At 46.3% G+C, this 18,966-nt stretch overlaps 1 protein-coding gene and 1 long non-coding RNA gene across 3 annotated transcripts; one reads left to right on the top strand and one right to left on the bottom strand.

Annotated features, from left to right (window-relative positions):
- The first annotated feature begins 1,770 nt into the window (after nt 1–1,770).
- On the top strand, nt 1,771–10,994 carry MIEF1 (mitochondrial elongation factor 1). The gene is made up of 5 exons (XM_042889621.1): nt 1,771–1,924; nt 2,710–2,858; nt 2,978–3,158; nt 5,299–5,561; nt 6,663–10,994. The coding sequence occupies exons 2-5, from the start codon at nt 2,715–2,717 to the stop codon at nt 7,467–7,469; spliced, it is 1,395 nt and encodes a 464-aa protein (XP_042745555.1). The 5' UTR covers nt 1,771–1,924; nt 2,710–2,714; the 3' UTR covers nt 7,470–10,994.
- Nucleotides 10,995–14,589: 3,595 nt separating this feature from the next.
- LOC122190006 lies at nt 14,590–17,902 on the bottom strand. Of its 2 annotated transcripts, none has more exons than XR_006182060.1 (3): nt 17,622–17,902; nt 16,649–16,832; nt 14,590–14,814 (listed from the first exon to the last, which is right to left on the bottom strand). It is a non-coding gene; the product is annotated as an uncharacterized LOC122190006 (long non-coding RNA). The 2 variants fall into 2 exon arrangements; XR_006182061.1 differs by lacking the exon at nt 14,590–14,814 and adding an exon at nt 16,480–16,516.
- Nucleotides 17,903–18,966: the final 1,064 nt, after the last annotated feature.

Here is an 18,966-nt window from a genome sequence, read left to right as displayed (position 1 = left end):
AGTCTGGTGGGGAGTGGCTGAGGGAACTGGGGTTGTTCAGTCTGGAGAAAAGGAGCTCAGGGGAGACCTCATTGCTCTCTATAATGACCTGAAAGGAGGCTGTGGCATGGTGAGGATTTGCCTCTTCTCCCAGGTAACAGCCATAGGACAGCAGGGAATGGCCTCAAGTTGCACGAGGGGAGGTTCAGATTGGATATGAGGAAAATTTTCTTCTCCAAAAATGTTGATGCACTGGAGCAGGCTGCCCAGGAAGGTGGTGTCCCTGGAGATGTCCATGAAAATGGCAGATGTGGCACCAAGTGAATCACAGAACCACAGAACGGCCAGGGTTGGAAGGGATCCTCAAGGATCATGAATTTCCAACCCCCCGCCACATGCAGGGACACCAACCTCCCCATTTCATACTAGACCAGGCTGCCAGGGCCCCATCCAACCTGGCCTTGAACACCTCCAGGGACGGGGCATCCACAGCCTCTCTGGGCAGCCTGTTCCAGCACCTCACCACTCTCTGTAAAGAGCTTCCCCCTGACATCCAACCTAAATCTCCCCTCCCTCAACTTAAAACCATTTCCCCTTGTCCTGCTGTTATCTACCCTTTCAAAGAGTTGATTCCCCTCCTGTCTGTAGGCTCCCTTCAGGTACTGAAAGGCTGCCATGAGGTCACCCCACAGCCTTTTTTTCTCACTTCTTTGACAGTGACACAGTCTCAAGTGATTAAAGGCACGGGTTTATGGCTGGACTCCATGACTTTAGTGGTCTTTTCCAGCATTAACAATTCGATGATTCTGTGATCTTTCTTCCCACACTTGATGGCATTCAGGCACATTTGAGCCCACATGCCTGGGGAACACCTGTGCGTGCTGCAGCGACACTGGGCTGCTTTGTGACACGACCCCACGTGAGGACCAGCACGGTGGTCTGAGGACTTTTTTCCCCACCGCCCCCTCAGCCCCTTCCTGCACGCCCTCTGCCCGCTGTGGCAGACGACTGAAGGACACAGCCCCTGCAGCAGCCCGGCGGTGGGCCGTTCCCAGTCTCAACCGGGAGCAGAACTGGATTGGTGTGCTCCTCCCTGCCGGCAGGGGGAGCACTGGCGGCGCCGCGTGTCCCCTCTCGCTCGCCATACGGCGGAGCCCCGCCGCCAGGGGGAAGCAGCGCTTCGCCGCCATCGCCTCCCTCTCCGGCCGGAAGTCCTCCGCGGGGAGACCGTTAGGAGCCTCGGCTCGGATTGGCTGGCCCTGGGGTCACGACCCGGAGGCGGATCCGCCATGTTGCTGGGTGACCCCGCGAGCGGCGTCTGGAGGATGCGGCTGTCGTGAGGCCCCAGGGTGCCTCTCCCGGCCTGTGCGGGAGGTCGGGCCGGCAGCGGTATAGAGCGGTACCGGGCTGCCCGGACCAGGCCTCGGAGCCCCGCCGATTCCGCTGCAGCCGGGCTCGGGGCCCTCAGCTGACGGCCCCGGTAGCTCCGGAACATCCCTCCGGGAAGGGAGAACTGGCCGCAGCCTCCTGCTCCTCCCCTCGCCTTCCGTCGGTCGGCCGTTCCCCATGGCAGCGTGGTCCCGGCAGGCCGTCCTGACCCTTTACCGGGCTCTGCTGCGCGAGGGCCGCGGGCTGCGCTACACCGACCGGGATTTCTACCTGGCTTCCATCCGCCGTGAGTTTCGCAAGAACCGGGGGCTGCAGCGGCTGGAGGATAAGGAGAGACAGCTGGAGAAGGGGCAGGCTTTCCTGCAGAGCAAGCTGGGGGGCCTGGTGTAGAGCTTTGCTGCCTCTCCCATTGCCCTTTTTTTTCTAAAATCCTCTCACCTACCGCGGGATGATGACTGCTTCCTGCCCACTGCTACATTGAAATTGGCCAGAAGGTGCCTCCACAGCCACACCAGGAGGGCTCTCCTGTTCTCTGAACAAATGCTTTAGGTCACAGGTAGGTTCCTTATGCTGATATAGCCCTGTTCTTCATGGTTACATGGCAGTTAGCTTTGTGCAAGCACATTATATTTTGCCTTGTGATGAAGATTGCCTGGATTCCTGATCAGATGAGGTAGGCACGTTCATTTTTAAGCAGTAACTTCACTTTAGAAAATACATAAGTTCACTCAGGCTCTGACCCGTCAGGTGCCTTTACCTTAGAAATGTAATCTTAAATCAAACTGGGAGAGTTCTCTGGTGTTTTCTTTCAGTTTCAATCCACCCATGTGCAGAGCAGTGGCAAAATGCATTTTGTATGTGTGGTTGACCAGGGAATCTCTCTGAATTTAAACATAAAGGTCAGAGGTTAAATGGGATTTGGAAAAAAAACAAAAACAAAAACAAAGTGCATATATAAGAGAACATCAACATTTGTGTTATACAGGGCTTGTATGACAACCAAACCCAGCAGCCTTGAGGGCAGAAGTAAATATCAGGTGGAAGCGAGGAGTTGTTCCCTTGGTGGTGCACTGTGATTTGCAGTGCCGACTCCCGGATGTCTTTGAAATACCTGGTACCAATTGTTGTCAGAAATAAGTCTGAGAGTGGATACTCTGAGGTTCTTGAGATTTTTATCAATGACAGGAGGTTGGCAGTCTGTGTAGCCGTATCTGTGAGCAAAGTTGCAGGCCTTAGACGGAGGACGAGAAGATAAATTGGTGTAAAATGGCTGTGCTCCGGCTGAAAAGCACCAGCTAGAGTTACCTTGTTGTGACCCATTTGTTTGATGCTCCCTTCCAGGTGAGATGGCAGGCGCTGGGCCGCGCAAAGGCAAAAAAGACGACAATGGCATTGGCACAGCCATCGACTTTGTGCTGTCCAACGCCCGGCTGGTGCTGGGCGTGGGTGGAGCTGCGATGCTGGGCATTGCCACGCTGGCTGTCAAACGGGTGAGCTGGTGATGTGGGGAGAGAAGTGAAAGGACACGGGATGTTGGCATTAGATGGGGAAGAACGCAAAAACACTGGGCCCTTATCGACTGAAACTGTGCCTGGTGATGTTCCTTTAGATGTATGACCGTGCAATCAGTGCTCCCAGCAGCCCCACTCGCTTGAACCAGTCAGGAAAGAGAAGCTGGGAAGAGCCAAACTGGTTGGGATCCTCCTCACGTTTACTGAGCCAGGACATGAAGACTAATCTCAGCCGCTCCCTGCAGACCCTTCCCACTGACACTTCGGCCACGGCCACAGGTACAGAGCAGTGTGGCATTTCTGTGTTGCTGAATCATCTTGGCCTGTCTACCCTGTTAATCCTTTAAAGGAATATGGAAGAAGAGAATGCTCTCTCTATCCTAGTATTTTGATGCTTTTGTTTAAGTTGATCTATTGTTAGCTTCCAGGATTAGAAGTCAGATTGGGAATTAGTGAGTAATAGTCATCTCTTATTGGCATTTCTTATTTCTTTCATTTCATGGACTTGAATTTTATTCTCCTTCAGACTTTTCTTTGAAACTCTTTGTTGCTTTTCTTTGGTCCTTTCCAATTCATTTGCCTCTTCTTAAGAGAATACTTAGTGGCGAATTGTAGAATCACAGAATCCTTAGAGTTGGATGGGACTTCTGAACACCATCTAGTCCAACTCTCCTGCAATTAACAGGGACATCCACAGCTAGTTCAGGTTGCCCAGGGACTGATCCAGCCTGGCCTTGAAAGCCTCCAGGGATGGGGCATCAACGTTGTCACTAGGTAACCTGTTCCAGTGCCTCACCAGACTTTTTCCTTATATCTAACCTAAATCTCCCCTCTTTGAGCTTGGCTGTGCTAGTCATTTATTATGTTATTTTCCATGTTATTTCTATGATCTTTCTAATAATTTCTGTAACACTTTTGGCCTTTTTAGTGCTGCTTATCATTAAGCTAGTCTTCATCGAGCTGTAAAAAGGCACTTGGCAGTTGTCTTTCCAAGTGCAGTGATAAGCAATTCAATCCTTAAGTGTTTTTTAATGTGAATTTTTGTGTTAGTTTGTTGTTTCTCACTGGTTTGATTTTAGGAGATTTTGGGAGTTTTACACTTAGATTTGAAACAAAAAAAAAAAGTGGGGGATGTTATTAGGCTGACTTTGAAACTGTAAAATAACAATCAAGCTTTAACTTCCCAGGTTCTACAAGAAATTCAGCTTTGGGATGGCAATAGATTTTCTGCTGAGGAAGTATTAAATAACTAGACAGCTTTGTTAAAGGGGAACGAAGACCATTTGATCAGACCCACCAAAGATGAAGATTGGGGCCCAAAATACTTATTAAGACTATCTCACGTATTTGGCTTAAAAATAAATTAAAATGCAAGGTGAAAAAAATAAGTTGTTTCATGAATAGTCAATAAGATGACTTTGTGGTTTTGTGGGTTACTTCCTGGTCACACAGATCCCGAGATCTGTCCAAAAGACTCCAGTGAGACAAAAAGCAGCAGCAGCTGAGGCTGAGCAAGCTGGATCTGTGTGTTGTTTGGTCAGCCATTCTGTATGGGATGTGAGGTGGCCGTGTGCCTGTTTCCAAACAAGTGTGTGACAGCTGCTTGCCTTTAACAGTACCACTGATTTGGGAGATTCTCCTGCACTCTAAATTCTACAGCCCTTCCAAAGGCTTAGGATCCCCCAGATCTGTAATTCTTCCTTAATTCTTATTAATGACTTCTGAAAGTCCAGGTCTGTGCTAAGAGTACTCTGAGAGAGATAGAGGGATGCCCAGCTCATTCCTTTAGGAAACCAGCCTGAAAAAGAGGGCATTAGAGAAAAAGTGCAGATCAGACATTGCTTTATAATTTAAGCAGCGATGTAAAGTGTTATGATGCTGTTATACACATAAGAGCATGCTCTGAGCTCTTCATGCAGTTAAAATTTGAGGTTTCCAATTAAGGCCATGATTGCCTGAGCTCTGCTGGCTCCAAAATCCATCATTTTACCGTTTACCTTACAGTTCTCACATATGATGATCAGAAACCTGATGACTGCTTTTTTCCTAATGGTGTGATCTCAGATCTCTTACCCCGGTTACAACTGGCTTTAGCAAATGTGTTGTAAAAATCCATTATAATGTTAAAAATGTAGTGATGGTTGTTCAGGGGTGTTTTGGTGATCTATTGGTCTGGCATCATGTTCAAAGCAGCTGAACAGCTAACAGTGCTGAATTTTTGATGAAACGTAGCTAAGAAACTGTCCACATAGCCATTAATGTTCTTGAAGATTCTCAGTACTCTTCTTTTGACTGATACCAGTGTAAAGCTTGCAAAATGTCTGCTGTAAGCTTTTTTGAGATCTAGGTGAGGTGCTTCTGCAGATCGCTACACAGTGAAGCGCTACAGACAATCAACAGTTTTCCTTCTGTCTCGCAGACTTCTTCCGACCCACAAAACCCAAGCAATCTGCCAAGAGGAGCCAAGTGGAGCTGAAAAAATCCCGCCTTCGTCTGTCTCTGCAAGAAAAGCTGTTTGCTTATTACAGGAGGAAGGTAGCTATCCCCACAGAGGAGCAGGCCCTGGCCAAGCAAGCAGCCGTGGACATCTGTGCTGAGCTGCGCAGCTTCCTCCGTGCCAAGCTGCCGGACATGCCCCTGCGTGACATGTATCTCAGTGGCAGCCTGTATGATGATCTGCAGGTAATTCCTGGGGCCACGTGATGGGTCATTATTCAGCAGGCTGACGAGACAGGAGCGTTTCAGGCGTCCCTCTTGGCAGTGCTGTCTCAGCACAACATTCTTCTGTAATAAGGCTCTTGGTGTCACGTTTCCTACCGTGAAGCCAGGCATTGATTACTGCAGTACTGTTTGGACAAGCTTGAGCAAGCTGCTCTGAATTTGTCTGCAAAGCATTTGATTTTTGCTCTTTCATTTCTCTGGACTGTCCTGGCTGTTCTTTCCTTTTCCTTTTAGCTGTGTTTTTCTTCTTGCTTTTTCAGTACAGCTCTATTTTCTCTCCATTCCTTCTGTCTTCTTTGTCTTCTTTCAGATAGAAGATAGTTCTCTTAGAACTCCTTTGCATTCGTGTAGGTCTTCCTTACTCTTTTTTTTTTCCTTTTTTTTTTTTAAATTAAATGCATGACAGACCTTGACTGAACAGCAGTTCCTGCTGCATATCTGCCCGGTGGAAAAATGCCCATGGCTAAAGTGAGTGATTCAGAGGCACGCTTTTTTTTGTTTGAGTCAGAGCTCTGAAATGGAGTGCTGAGTGTCAAGTGAAACTTAGATCTGGGCTCTTAATCACATCGGTGAAAAGAGATCTTTAGTGACCTTTTTCTCATCAATGTGGCAGAAAAGGTGAGGGTAGCACCTAGCTCTTGCATGGAATAATTAAAACATGGCAACTTAAACTTGTCTAGAAATGCCTCCAGTTTCAAATTATTGTGTGGCATTGCTGTGCCTTGCGCCAGCTGCATCTCACACCTTAGAGCCATAGGAGATAAAATGATTCTTTTTCTGTATGTGATCCACATCAGGTCCTGAAGTATTTGAAGATATCTAAATAGTGAGTACCACATAAGTTTTATCTTGTATTATGCCTTGGAGTTGCTTATTGATGATGGGAAATAGCTATCGAAGTGTCTTTTGACAACAAGAGGCTGTGAATCCCACACAGAGAGGAAACTGAGACAGCTGAACCGTTATTCCAAGTTTCTTTGAACAAGGGGCATTCCAAAAGGCGGTGAATAAAATGGTGTGAAAAGAAAGCTTGTTCTTACTGACTTTTCTCTCTTGTGAAAGGTAGTGACAGCTGACCATATCCAGCTTATTGTGCCTCTGATGCTGGAGCAGAACTTGTGGTCGTGCATCCCTGGAGAGGAAACTATCATGAACATTCCTGGCTTCTACTTGGTGCGTCGAGAAAACCCAGAGTACTTTCCCCGTGGGAGCAGCTACTGGGACCGCTGTGTCGTAGGAGGTTACCTTTCCCCCAAAGCTGTAGCAGAGACCTTTGAGAAAGTTGTAGCTGGATCCATCAACTGGCCAGCAATTGGGTCTCTCTTGGATTACGTGATCCGTCCAGCAGCTCCCCCAGCAGATTTGACACTGGAAGTCCAGTATGATCCAGAACGGCGTCTTTTTATTGACTTCCTACCATCCCTCACTCTGGGTGACATCGTCCTTGTGGCCAAACCCCATCGACTGGCCCGGAATGACAACTTATGGCGACTGAGTCTGCGGCCAGCAGAAACAGCTCGCCTCAGGGCCCTGGACCAGTGCGATTCTGGCTGCCGTTGCTTGTGCCTGAAGATCTTCAAAGCGGTATGCAAGTTGAACCCAGCCCTGGGTCACCTCACTGCCAGCCAGCTCACCAATGTCATCCTGCACCTGTCCCAAGAGGAGTCCAACTGGTCCCAGGACATGCTGGCTGATCGCTTCCTGCAAGCGCTGAAGGGCTTGATCCGCTACTTGGAGGCAGGTGTCCTCCCGAGTGCTCTGAACCCCAAGGTGAACTTGTTTTCAGAGCTCACCCCAGAAGAAGTGGATGAATTGGGCTACACCCTCTACAGCTCTCTGTCAGAGCCAGAGGTTTTACTCCAGACGTAATGGGGCCTTAACTGGGGAAACATTGATAGGATTTAGCCAAGGTGGACTTTGAAATGTGTCTCCTCCTGCACCATCCCCTCCCCCCCCACACTATCTACTTTTGGTTCATTTTTATTTCCTGCTGTGGAGTTGTTGCTCCCGCTGGATTTCTTGGTGCTACTGGTCCATTTCCACCATCTGTACCCCAGCAGGTACCCATTGGCTGTGGAAAAGAGGCTTGAATTGCAGCTGTAAGATCACTGAATAAGTCTTGCTGATGCTTAAGTGTCTACAAAAACAAAACAACAACAAACCCAACCAACAACACAACTATGCACTTCTTTCCCCTGTAGTGAGTCTTTCTTGCTGCACTGAATCCATTTTGTTCTGAAGAAGGTGGAAGTGGGCTGGTGAATCCAGTGACAAATTCAGCAGACTTGCATTGAAGTCCTTTCTTTTCCTTGGGTCAGATTTTGTCCTCGTATTTCTTTTTCTCTGCTGTACCACACTCTCACTTTCCCTTTTTTTTTTTTTTTTTTTAACCAAGTCATGCAGAGCAGACTGAATGAGATGTTCTTGTTAAGGCTGTATGTTGTACGTCTGAGTACATCATGATTAACAGTATTTACTGCAATAGTTCTTTAAAGAGGAAAATGCATATGGTTCTGGCTCCTACAGAGCCGAGCCTTCTTATCCTTTGTCATCTGGATTCAGGAGTATGGCTTGTCCAGTCTGTCGTAACAGCTTCCAGTGTAGGCACTTCTCACAGGTGTTACTGCAGGGAGGAAGATGCTTTTGTGGTGTCTGTGTGATGAGGCCAAAGGAGTAGGGCTTGCTGTTCCGGCCTAGCCAGATCTGCTGCGTGTTGCTGGTGGGAATGGCCATGGGAATTGGGAGGTAGGCAGCTCCTCAGATGTCTCTCTGGCCTAGAGGAGGAGAGGCTGGTTATGGAAGATGGGTGGGAAGTGCACATGGGAACAGAGATTATTTTTTCATCTTTTCTGGATTTTTTGCTGTTCTGGTTTACAGAAGGTGGAAGCAGGACTTTATGCCTCAGACGGTTTTGTAGTAAGCACATGTAAGCCAGATTCTCACCAGCTGTAAGTTGGCGAGGGTGACAGGGCTGAACTGATGTCATCAGAGAGGGTCTGTTCCATATGCTGATGTTCTTATTCATATGCCGAGTTGGCATTTAGAAAGGAACTGTCATTGCCATTTGCTCTCACTGTGTGCTTTAGTTCTCTCCCCTGGCACCTCAGAGGTGAGGCAGTTTCTCCTTCCTCATTCCCATGTGTTGACTTTCCAGTGTTCGCAGTTTACAGTTACCATTAGAAAGCTGGTGAGGGCACACCTTCCCACTCTGTGTGGTTGGACCTATTGATCATGCGCTTCTGCGCACTCCTGTTCACCTCTGCTATCAGGCCATTCTCCCTTGGCTGTCCTCTCATCCACTGCTGGACTGTGGTGTGGCTTTCAGGGGCAGCTGATGCACTGTGGGTATCTCTTACACTTGCTGCATGTACTCTGTGCTGCTGTCAGTCTTTTGGCCTCCTGTCTTTAAAGAGTGGAAGCCCTCCTGAGTCTGGGGTTACGCATATCAAATGATAAGCACAGCCAGTGTTATAGAAACATAATCCATCTTTAGTACCTTTTTTTCCTGTTGCTGTCCAGCCTCCCTAGCCAAGGAGGCAGAGTTCAGAGGGAGCAGGTATCCTTTTCTCCTCCCTTCCTCACAGGACTTCCCTTTGACAGGGAAGTTTCAAGGTGAGTTTCAGGAGTGGAACCGAGGAGGAGAGTCTTTACCCCTTGTTTTCTTTTTAGAGGCAGTGCTGGTGAGGTGAGGGTAGGAGCATCTTTCACGGACGATCCGTCCATTTTAGACAGTGTGTCAGATAGTATTCTGTATACAGTGATAACATGATGATGCATTTTAAATTATTTAATCCTTAGGTTACAGGTATTTTCTAGACTGCCAGATGCATACTTTTTAAAGTGTGTGTGTGTGTGTATATATAAAGTCTGTAGTCTCTAAAAGGTAAACAAATTCCGTTTGTATGATTTTGTGTTTCGTATGTTGTGCAGCAGTCACTGTTGCTCAGGTGTTGATTGCTCTTCACTCTGGTTCCCAGATTACACCCACTTTTCCCTGCCCTCCACTGCTTTTCTGTCAGCCTTCCTTCCCTAAAAGCAGATGGATAAGACTTGGAGCCCACAGGCTGTCTGGGGAAATTCCCCTTTCTTCTCATTACTTGAAGGTCAAGAAAAATATTAACGTATCGGGGTTGTCAGGCGTTCCCCTTCTGTTCATTTATTCAGTGTGATCTCACCATCACTTGGTGCTGAATCCAATGCCATGGTCTTCATGTGGAACTGAGCAGCAGCATGGTTTGGAATGATAGAGACTATAATTGCGAAGGTGAGACGTAAGCAGGAGGAAGCCACTGTCTGAGCTGCTTAAGAACAGTTGCCACTTACATATCTGTATATGGAATTTTTCACATGAGTGCTTTTACTTCTTCCTGGCAACCTAATGAATTAATATTTTATGGCCATTTCTTGCTGCTATTGAGCTCAATTTGTGTATCAAATGGAGACTGAAGCTGCCTTTTTGCTTTTTCTGTAGACTTTTCTCCACTTCACTTGAATCACGTCTGTCGTTTCTTCCCTTCAGTTTTACCCTGTTCTGAGCTAGCCACAAGCCTGTTCCTGGGAGGCAGAAGCTCCCCTCCTACGGACAACTACCACCATGGGCAGCAGCTGCCCTGGCAGTGGCAGTCTCAGCAAAGGCCAAAGATGTAATGGGTCAGAGGGACACTTGCAATGAGGAGTGTTTCAGGAGCAGGGTCGAGTGGAAGGGGTGATAAAGGCAGGGAAGAAGGAGCAGAGCAACTATGCAGGAAATTTACAGTAAAGTTGTATGAAGCTTGTGGACAAATGGGTTGTTGCAAAGTCTTTTGAATCAGCACCTTTCAGTGTTACATTGGGTGCATATGTTTATATACAGCCAGGAGGGCTGAATCACAGGTTGGCTCCTTTCTCATCGGAGCTGTAGCACAGAGCAGGAAAGACGAATGTGAAAAGGGCAGCTCTTGGCCACCTTCCTGGCAGAGCAGCTCAGAAACAAATTGATTGTAAAGGGCTCAGAGCATGCATTGCCTGCTTGCTGTCTGGGCTGCTGGAATGCCTTGGTGTGTTCAGCTGTAGCTTAGCTTCCACAAGCTTCTCACGAGATTGTCATCTGGTTCCCTGTACGTGCGGGGCAAGGACCAACTCGCTCAGCAGTGGCTTTTCACTGCTGCTGAGCTTTACCACTAACCTTTCGGCTTGGATGAATTTATTTTAAAGTGTTCAGAAGCAATTACTGAACCAAGAGGCTGCTTGCTGCCTCTCAACCTGCACTCTGTGTGTGGGTACTTGCAGTGTGCAGTAAAGAGATGATGCCCCGTTGCTCCTAGGTCTGGAGGCTGTGGACTTGTAAGGGAGAAAGTCTCAAGTGCATGTGGCAGAGTGTGTGAAATTCTGAAATAAAATGACTTTCCACAGTAACCTGATTGTCTCCGATGTGTTTATAAACAAAGGAGTGTCTCTCTGCCTCTGTGCCAGGGAGGGGCGTCACCTTTCTGCTGTCAGCTTTCTGCACCACGCCGTTCTCAGTGGACTGTCGTGGCCCTTGCTGATTCACTGCTTTCCCTTTACAGCTTGGGGCGCTCTGTGACTGCCTTCAAAACAAGTGGGTTGGCGCTGCAGCGTGTTTGCTCCTGTCAGTGCTTGCACCAGTCACAAGATAATGATGGCTCTCTGCCTTTCCTCCTTTCTCTGACAGCTCACACGCCTGGGCAGGCACCCACGCTTCATGTGATTCTCCAGACTTCACAGGCTTCTGTGCATCTTTTAATATTGACTTTCCTGCACAGCCTTTCCCTGCCCTTGGCTCAGTGACACCTTTGTTTCTACATGCCCAAGTGTGCTCCTCTCTTATCCAAGCATCAGCCTTGGGGCAGTGAGGAATCTGCTATAGCTCTGGTACGCAGCGAGCCCCAGTTTTATGTGTCTGCTCTGGGAGGTGGGGGAAGTGTTTGACATAAAGAGAAACATGAAGTGATGCCACTTCTGATGAATCCCTGCTCCTTAATTCTCGAAAGACACGCTAGGGTAAAGACATCCTGTGAGAATTGTTTTAATGAGGGCTAAGCAATTACCATTTAACTAGCATGGAGGATATGTTGTATTAGAAAGGGAGTCTCCATCTCTAGCATTATTCTTCCTGATACCCCTTGTCTATTCTTTTTTTTTTTTTTCCTTTAATCTGTTCCATGATAGAAACAGATCAGGTGAGATCAAGCATATTTCACATCATATGGTCTCTTATGGGAACAGCTAATAGAAGCTGCTCTGTGGAAGCTGTGCCAGCTATGACACCCCTCGCATTAATGCCCTTGGAAAGCTTAGGGCTTGCAATCCATATTTAATGTATGTAGTAGTTTGCACTTTTGCATAAAAGTTGTCCCAGCATGCACAGTGAGATCAAAAGATAGGGTTTGTTTAATGGAGAGCAGAAATAATTGAGTGGAGTCATGGTAATTATTTCATGTATGCAAAAGGTTGCTGCAAAGAACAGCACAAATGGCTTTCTGCAAATGCTCTGGTTCTCTTTTGTTCTTAGCCTAATGAACAAGCAGCTTATGAGAGCATACCTTGTTAAATAAGCACAGTCCTGGCCTGGAAATGAATGTAGCCAAGCTTACATTTAAAAATTCAAAAGATACAAAACCTTAAAATAGTTGTTGTGCAACAAATATGTTCTCTACACAATTGATAGCATGGTGTAGCAGTTTTATTAGCATACTCTGAGAAGGACAGTGTTAGTCACAAGTCACTGATCCAGAAATGGGGTGGTGAGCAGGCTAACAATATCTTTATAGGATATGATCCTGTGCAATAACCTTGCAAATGGTGAGACTGAAGAGACTGGTCAGACCAAAGGGTAAAGCAGAGATCTTGAAGTCATGCCATTTATAGAAAGTATTCTTGTCATTTTATGGATAGCAGGAGAGAGGAGTCTGGCATATGGAACTCAAACTTTTCTCCATCTTAAGCTTTCCAATGTACTCATTCAGTAATGAGTTGTGAACACAATCACTTTAAGCACACTAAAAGGCAAATGACTTTTTATTTTGCTGGTTCAGTTTCCCTGGCTCCAGTAGCTAAGTAGAAATTTGATCTGTCTTTTCAAACTCAGTGCTAAACTTCTCAGGGGAAATTATATATATATATATATATGTATGTATATAAATTCTATCCACATTCCTCATGAAAAGGCTTCTTCATCTAAATAACGAGCAAAAGTTGCTTCCATGAGTTTTCTGGTTTGTTTTTTTTTTTTAAGATTTTAAGCCCACCCCTACCCGTGTCTCTCATGGTAGAATCATTGCCATTCCACAGAATGCAAAGGCAGCAGTGACATACTATCCTGTTAGACATCCCACTGCAATGATCCCAGTCCTCTAAGGCTTTCTTGTCTCATTCTACTCAGCAGTGCGAAGGACACGAGTGTTGTAGGCAACAGACACAAGGGCACAGATGGCAAATGATGGAGCTCTGAGGAAAAGAGCAAATTGGCTCTTTACCTGGTCCCATGCCAGACATTTTGTCAAAATTCACAATGCACTGTAGGCAGGCTCCTCACCACCTTCGAAAGGCAAGAAGCAATCATTCCTGGAAGGAATATGGCAAAGAGACATTTTTGTCTTCAAATTCTTGAATTTATTTAGCGTGGTGGTTAGTTATGGCCTTGGACATAACTACCAGCAGCTACCTAGATAATATCAGCTGAATTATGTTCAGGCTCCTGGTTGTTTATAGCAGTGGTGATATGCTGTCAGAGGGCCTGAGATATGCAGAAGCAAAGATAAGAGAAGATGCAGTAATCTCACAGAACTGGACTCCCACGTTGCTTGTCAGAGAGTGTTGGCTGGGCTCCCAGCTTCCTGACATTCAAGTGGAGGTTGGGTTTTGCTGAGGCAAGCGCGTGACCAAGGCACAAATCTTCCCTTAATTCCTAAATCACCACAAAGGGACAGCAGGAAGCACCTAGGACAGTGCCTTTTATTGAACGACGAACTAGTGATGTGTACTAAGAACCCTCTTAAAAAAAAGAAAAAAAAAAAACCCAAAAAACTAATTGCTTTCTTGCATAAAAGAGAAAGTAAGAAGAATGATCCATCTTCATCACTATGCACTGCAAAGGAAGATGTATGGTGTTGTGGGCACGATGTCCTCCCAAACCCATGTGGCTTCAGACAAACTCAGCCCTTTTATGGTCAGATGGAGTCTGCACTGCCTCAGGGAGACTCGCTTTTCTGGTGAGTATTGAGCTTGCAGATCAGCGTCACTGAGAATTCCCGACCAAGACATTCAGATGTTACTTTCCTGAACAGTGCCTACATTGCCTCAGACCCAGAGGAGACGTCCACCTTTGTCACAATCCCAGGAAAGTTCTCACCCTCTGAATGCTGAAAGAGCAGAGGTGGGTTGCCGCTGCTGATTCCTCAGACAGAACTCTCACAAAAGTCAAGCTCAGAAACATTTTCCTGCTGGCAGCATTGCAAAGCTCCCTCACCAAGCACCACAGTGGCATGAGTAAGAGGGGCAGTAGGCTGAGGAACCACAACACATCAAGACAATGCTTTGGCCACAAAGTATTTAGGGGGACTATTCTCCAGCTTGTCCATAGTCAATTGCCCCTTAACACACCTGAGGAATCTGTGCCAAGGCTGCCCGTGCCAGCCACTAGCTTAGGTGGAAATGGAGGGAGCAGGGCAGACTTCTGGAAGAATCTTTGCCAAATATCCCAGCGCAGAGACCTTAGGAAGGAAAATGAGTCACAAAGGCAAAGGTTATCAACTTGGTATTCTGAACACATCAACATTTGCCAGAATTTCCCCTTCCTCCACCATAAACAAACACATATATTGAAACAGATTAAAGTCTGCTGGTAAATTCCAGCTGCCAACAGCTTTTGCTTACAGAGCGGAGAAGGGTTACAAAATAATGGCTGCAGTGTTCCCTCTGAATCCAGGGAGCTACAGCCTCAACTCTGATTTATCCCCAGGTGAGTTGAAGAGCTCCACCTGAGCTGCCTGGTATGCCTGTGTTCCTGCTGAATCTGCCTGCCAGCAGCAAAGACCAAGTGATCTCAATGCATACAAGATATCCTCAGGATCTTGCTTGATTTCATTAACAGAGTACACATGTTTGCAGTTTTTCTTCTTTGCTTTTCAGTACGCTCTGAAGTGACATGAAGAATTGTAGAATCACAGAACATCCCAAGTTGGAAGAGACTCACAAGGATCAGTGAGCTCAACTCCTGGAAAGTTAAAAAAAAAACAGAAAAAGGAATTTGCATTGCCACTCTCCTTCTCATCCTGTTTCACAGGAAGGCACAAGGCACCTGGCGCATGTGTGTCTCCAGCTGATGTTGCTACTGATGCACCTTCACTTCGGTGGGCACTGAGTGCACACACATCTGCACTGCGTCTGCATAATTGAGTCCTGGTGAATAACAGCAGTTTCCGATGAGATACAGTTCTGTTCTTTTATTGTTTGTATAACTGGAAGGCTTTCGTTTGTGTGCTAAACTGTTCCCATGTGTGCTAATACACACAAGGGATTATACTCGACCCTCAAGTCCTTTCATCATAATAAAATACGGCTGGAAGATGAGAAAACCCCCAAATCCCCGGATGCTCCAAACAAAAGTCAGCTCCCTCCCCCTTCACACATATTTTTTGCTAAACATCATTTTCAACCCATTGTAGCTTTGCTCAGGAAATTCATGCTTGGGCAAGTTACAAGTTAAATCTCACCTCCCTCTGACTGGATTTGCACAATGTTTTTCCTCATGGCAGCTGGCCACAGCCTGTCCAGCTCTGAGTAACTGAGCCTCTGGAGAGATGTATTTTGTGAGCTATCAGCATGTGCTTGGCATGCCTGCTTTTGCTCAGCAAGAAAAATGTAGGTGGACAACCAGGAGTGTTTCCATATCTGTCTGAAATTATTGAACTGCAAGTTGCAAATGTAAATTGCAGATTTAATCCTTTTTTTTTTTTATTAGTCTCCTTTCAAATGTCAGTGATATTTACATATCAGGATGGAAACATAAGAAACTGAGGGGGTGGGTAAGCAATGAATGATTTATTAGAGATTCTATTTGGTGCACCAGTCCAAAACAAACGAGGCACAGCATATGGCTAACTTATTTCTTGTTTGTACATAATAAAAAATGGACACTAATACCTCCCAGCTCGATCTTCAATCACACATATTCATCTCTCCACCCGGTTTTAAAATGGAAGGTCTATAAAGCAATCCTTAAAGAGCTTACAACAGGGATCTGGCAGAACCAATTCTCCGGTTATCCGTTTGTGCCGCATGAGGGGAGAAGCAACCAAGCACTGCAAATTACCCTGAGCTGCAGAGACTGTAGGTAATTCTCCCTCAAAATTGCTCAGACTTTATAAGCACTTTGCCTCAATCCATCTTCGTGTTTCCCTCAACAATCTCTGCCGGAAAATTTCCTCCTGGTGTCTGGAAATTCTTTGCTCACTGAAGTGCAGAGTTAGGCTGAATGCCTGGGGTTTGTTTCCTGTTGCCCTGCCTATGAATGGCAGCTTCAAAGGACAGAAATTATCACAAGGACCCCCCCCTGGGGTGTGAGACCCTGCAGGAGCCCAAAGCACTCCGACAGAGCCACCATGGGGCCTGCAAACCCTCCTGGCTGCCCCAGCATTCCAGGAAGGGGCCAGCATCTCAATCTGCATTACTGTTGGTGGTTATCTTCCTGGCCCTGGTAATGCATATCCCTCACATCCCCCTCCTCACTCCCCGCTATGCAACACCACAAGTGCCTCCCCCCCTTGACAGTCCCTGAGCATCATATACAGGCCAGCCAGACTGTGCAAAGAGATGTTACTATGGAAACATTTACGTCTTCCCTTTGTGTATTTAATAACACAGCATACAGCATGTTTATCTCCCGTATATTTATTGATAAAAGAAAAACTCTTTTCCTTCGCAACGTTAAGATGAAAGACAGACAGACAGACAGACAGAAGGACAGACAGACAGAAAAAAAAGCAAGTTCATATATTGACTTTCCATCTTAATGAAGAAGAAGGGTGAATGGAGGAGAATCAGTTTACCTCCTGGTGCTTTCTGCAGTGCTGTATACATCTGAGAATTTCGTCACTCCCCAGCAAGGTCATTTTGGCCTCTATCCTGCTGTGAGCTCTGCATGAGCATCTCCTCTTGCCTGCAGCTGGCCCCTAGCTTCTGGATAGGAATGGATCCGACTTATCGCAGGAGCTCTCTGCTGAGATACCATGCCTAAGGCAGAAAAATAACATCAGCATAGCTAAAGCTGTTAACATGTCATCAGGAGTTTATTGACCGTGCACACACACTAATCTTCACTCAGAAGCCATCTTTTTGTGCTGCAAATTCAATTTTCTTCAGAGCTATCAGGCTTCTCTCCACACATCTAAGCCACAAATATATTCTGTGGTATTGAAAAAGGAACGTTTGAGTTAGTGGCTAGCTAGTAGTTCTCTGCTTAGAAAACATTTGCTGTTTTATTTGCACAAAAAATCCTAAGGAATTGTTATTTAGGCTTGAAGAATTATCTTCTAGCTCAGTCACAAAACTCAGACCTCAAAGGAGAAACCTCTGATGTAATATCTGCAAAAGCAGAGACGTGTTTCGTAATGGAATTAGAGATGTGTCTCATTAAATTATGTAACAACGATAATTCTGCAGTCTCTTTCAGGAAAAGGGGAGAAATAACACTAATTATTACTAAATGGCTGGCTTTTTGTTACCTGATTTCACTTCCTGAATTGAGGATGATGAAAAAAAAAAACCACAACAAAACCTGTCTGGTGCTCAAATCGCAGACAAATTTCCACATTTGCAAAATAAAAAGGGAAGCAGGCAGCTAGAAAACAGGCAGATCTGGGTTAAGTTCCTTATTACATACATCATTTTTGCTTGCACGATTCTTGCTCACACATACCCAGAGTCCTTTCTGCAGAAATCTATAATTACCATTTCAAGAGGAAAGATTGGGTGGGTACAGCATTTCTGTTTATTTTACAACAATTACAGTGGTACAATCACCTTTTTCTTTGCACTTGGGTGTCAGGGATGTGAGAGCCCTCCTTCAGCCAGCCAAACACAGAGATGCTGCTTTTCATCCACCACAGCCAATCACCCACCGAGCTTCTTTGTAAGCTGCTGCATCCATCCTCTGAATTTTGCTTTGTAGCAAGATCTGCCTGCTCATTGGTGCATGTATCAGAGCAGTCATCTGAGATCACTCAGTTGCTAGCGTGCTTTCTGGCACTGGAGGGCATTTTTTTCTGCTGTCTCTTCCATCTTAGTGAGCCATTCAAAATCGATGCTTTATTCAAGAAAAGCAAAAACAAAATAAACACACACACAAACGAAAAACACCACAGTGAAGAGGAAAAATTGCATTTTTTCTCTCAGCAGCCAGTGTTCAGTTTACAGAGCTGGACTGACATGCCCTGATTTGTATCGGTGATGGTGACATCCTGCTGCTAAAAGTAGAAACCTGGCCATGACTGCCCTCCCTGGCCATGCCCGTCCTCCAGAATTATCAGTCGAGTTGTTTAATGAATGCCAGGCAGTTATACCTGTGTAAACTGAGCCAAGGCCATGGCTGTACACAAATACTACCAAACCCTAACTGGAAAACAAAGGAGTCTTTTGCAGTGGAGCCAAGAGCAGTTTGCCCGACAGGGTGATAATGTTTTGAGCAAGCAAGGATCCATGGAGGGGGGTTGGAGCTTGATGATCTTTAAGGTCCCTTCCAACCTAAGCCATTCTATGATTTACCTTCAGAGCTGATGGTGTGCTGTAGGGCTGGCAATGTGGGAAAGCAACCAAAGGCTAGGTAGTGAGAGAGTACATGGGTAGCAACCTTTCTAGCTCACTCTGAGCTGTATATGGTGCTTTAGTGTCCTCAGAGAATCATGAGGGGACTGAAACCATCTGTTCCCCATGGGTTTCATACAGGGTTAGCAAAACCAGCTGAGGGCCCGAGGAGCTTCTAGAAACGTACAGGCTGGGCTACAGGTGAGGTTGCAGGGCTGCCTTTTCACTTGTTTGATTTAGCTCAGATAAAACATAATGCAAACTGCTTGAAAATCTTCCCAAGGTGAGGCTGCTTGCTAAGGCTGTGAGACTGTGTAGATGACCCACTAATGCTCTCCTCCATCTGAGTAATGGCTGCCCTTGGGTCTCCTCACAAACCACCAAAGGCTAATGTTACGCCATAGTTACAAGGCCGGCAGAGTGTCAGGGACACAAAAACTCAGCCAATGCCCCACACAGTCCTATCTCTGAGGAGCAGGTAGCAGGCAGGGAGGCTCCCACTTATCTGAGGGAACAGTGACTCTCCTCAGCAAACTTCTGCCCTCAATTCTGCTGGGCTTCGTCC

The sequence above is a fragment of the Lagopus leucura genome, unplaced genomic scaffold, assembly GCF_019238085.1.
Source record: "Lagopus leucura isolate 7727_CA_CO unplaced genomic scaffold, USGS_WTPT01 Super-Scaffold_100159, whole genome shotgun sequence".
Classification (NCBI taxonomy): Eukaryota; Metazoa; Chordata; class Aves; order Galliformes; family Phasianidae; genus Lagopus; species Lagopus leucura.
Note: the sequence above shows the minus strand (reverse complement) of the source record. Positions and strands in the feature narration are given on the sequence as shown.

Bases quoted from the DNA above. Each gene is read 5' to 3' on its own strand.
- MIEF1 (XM_042889621.1), top strand. From the start codon at position 2,715: ATGGCAGGCGCTGGGCCGCGCAAAGGCAAAAAAGACGACAATGGCATT. The intron at 3,159-5,298 runs GTACAGAGCAGT...TCTGTCTCGCAG, and splicing joins CACTTCGGCCACGGCCACAG to ACTTCTTCCGACCCACAAAA. The intron at 5,562-6,662 runs GTAATTCCTGGG...CTCTTGTGAAAG, and splicing joins GCCTGTATGATGATCTGCAG to GTAGTGACAGCTGACCATAT.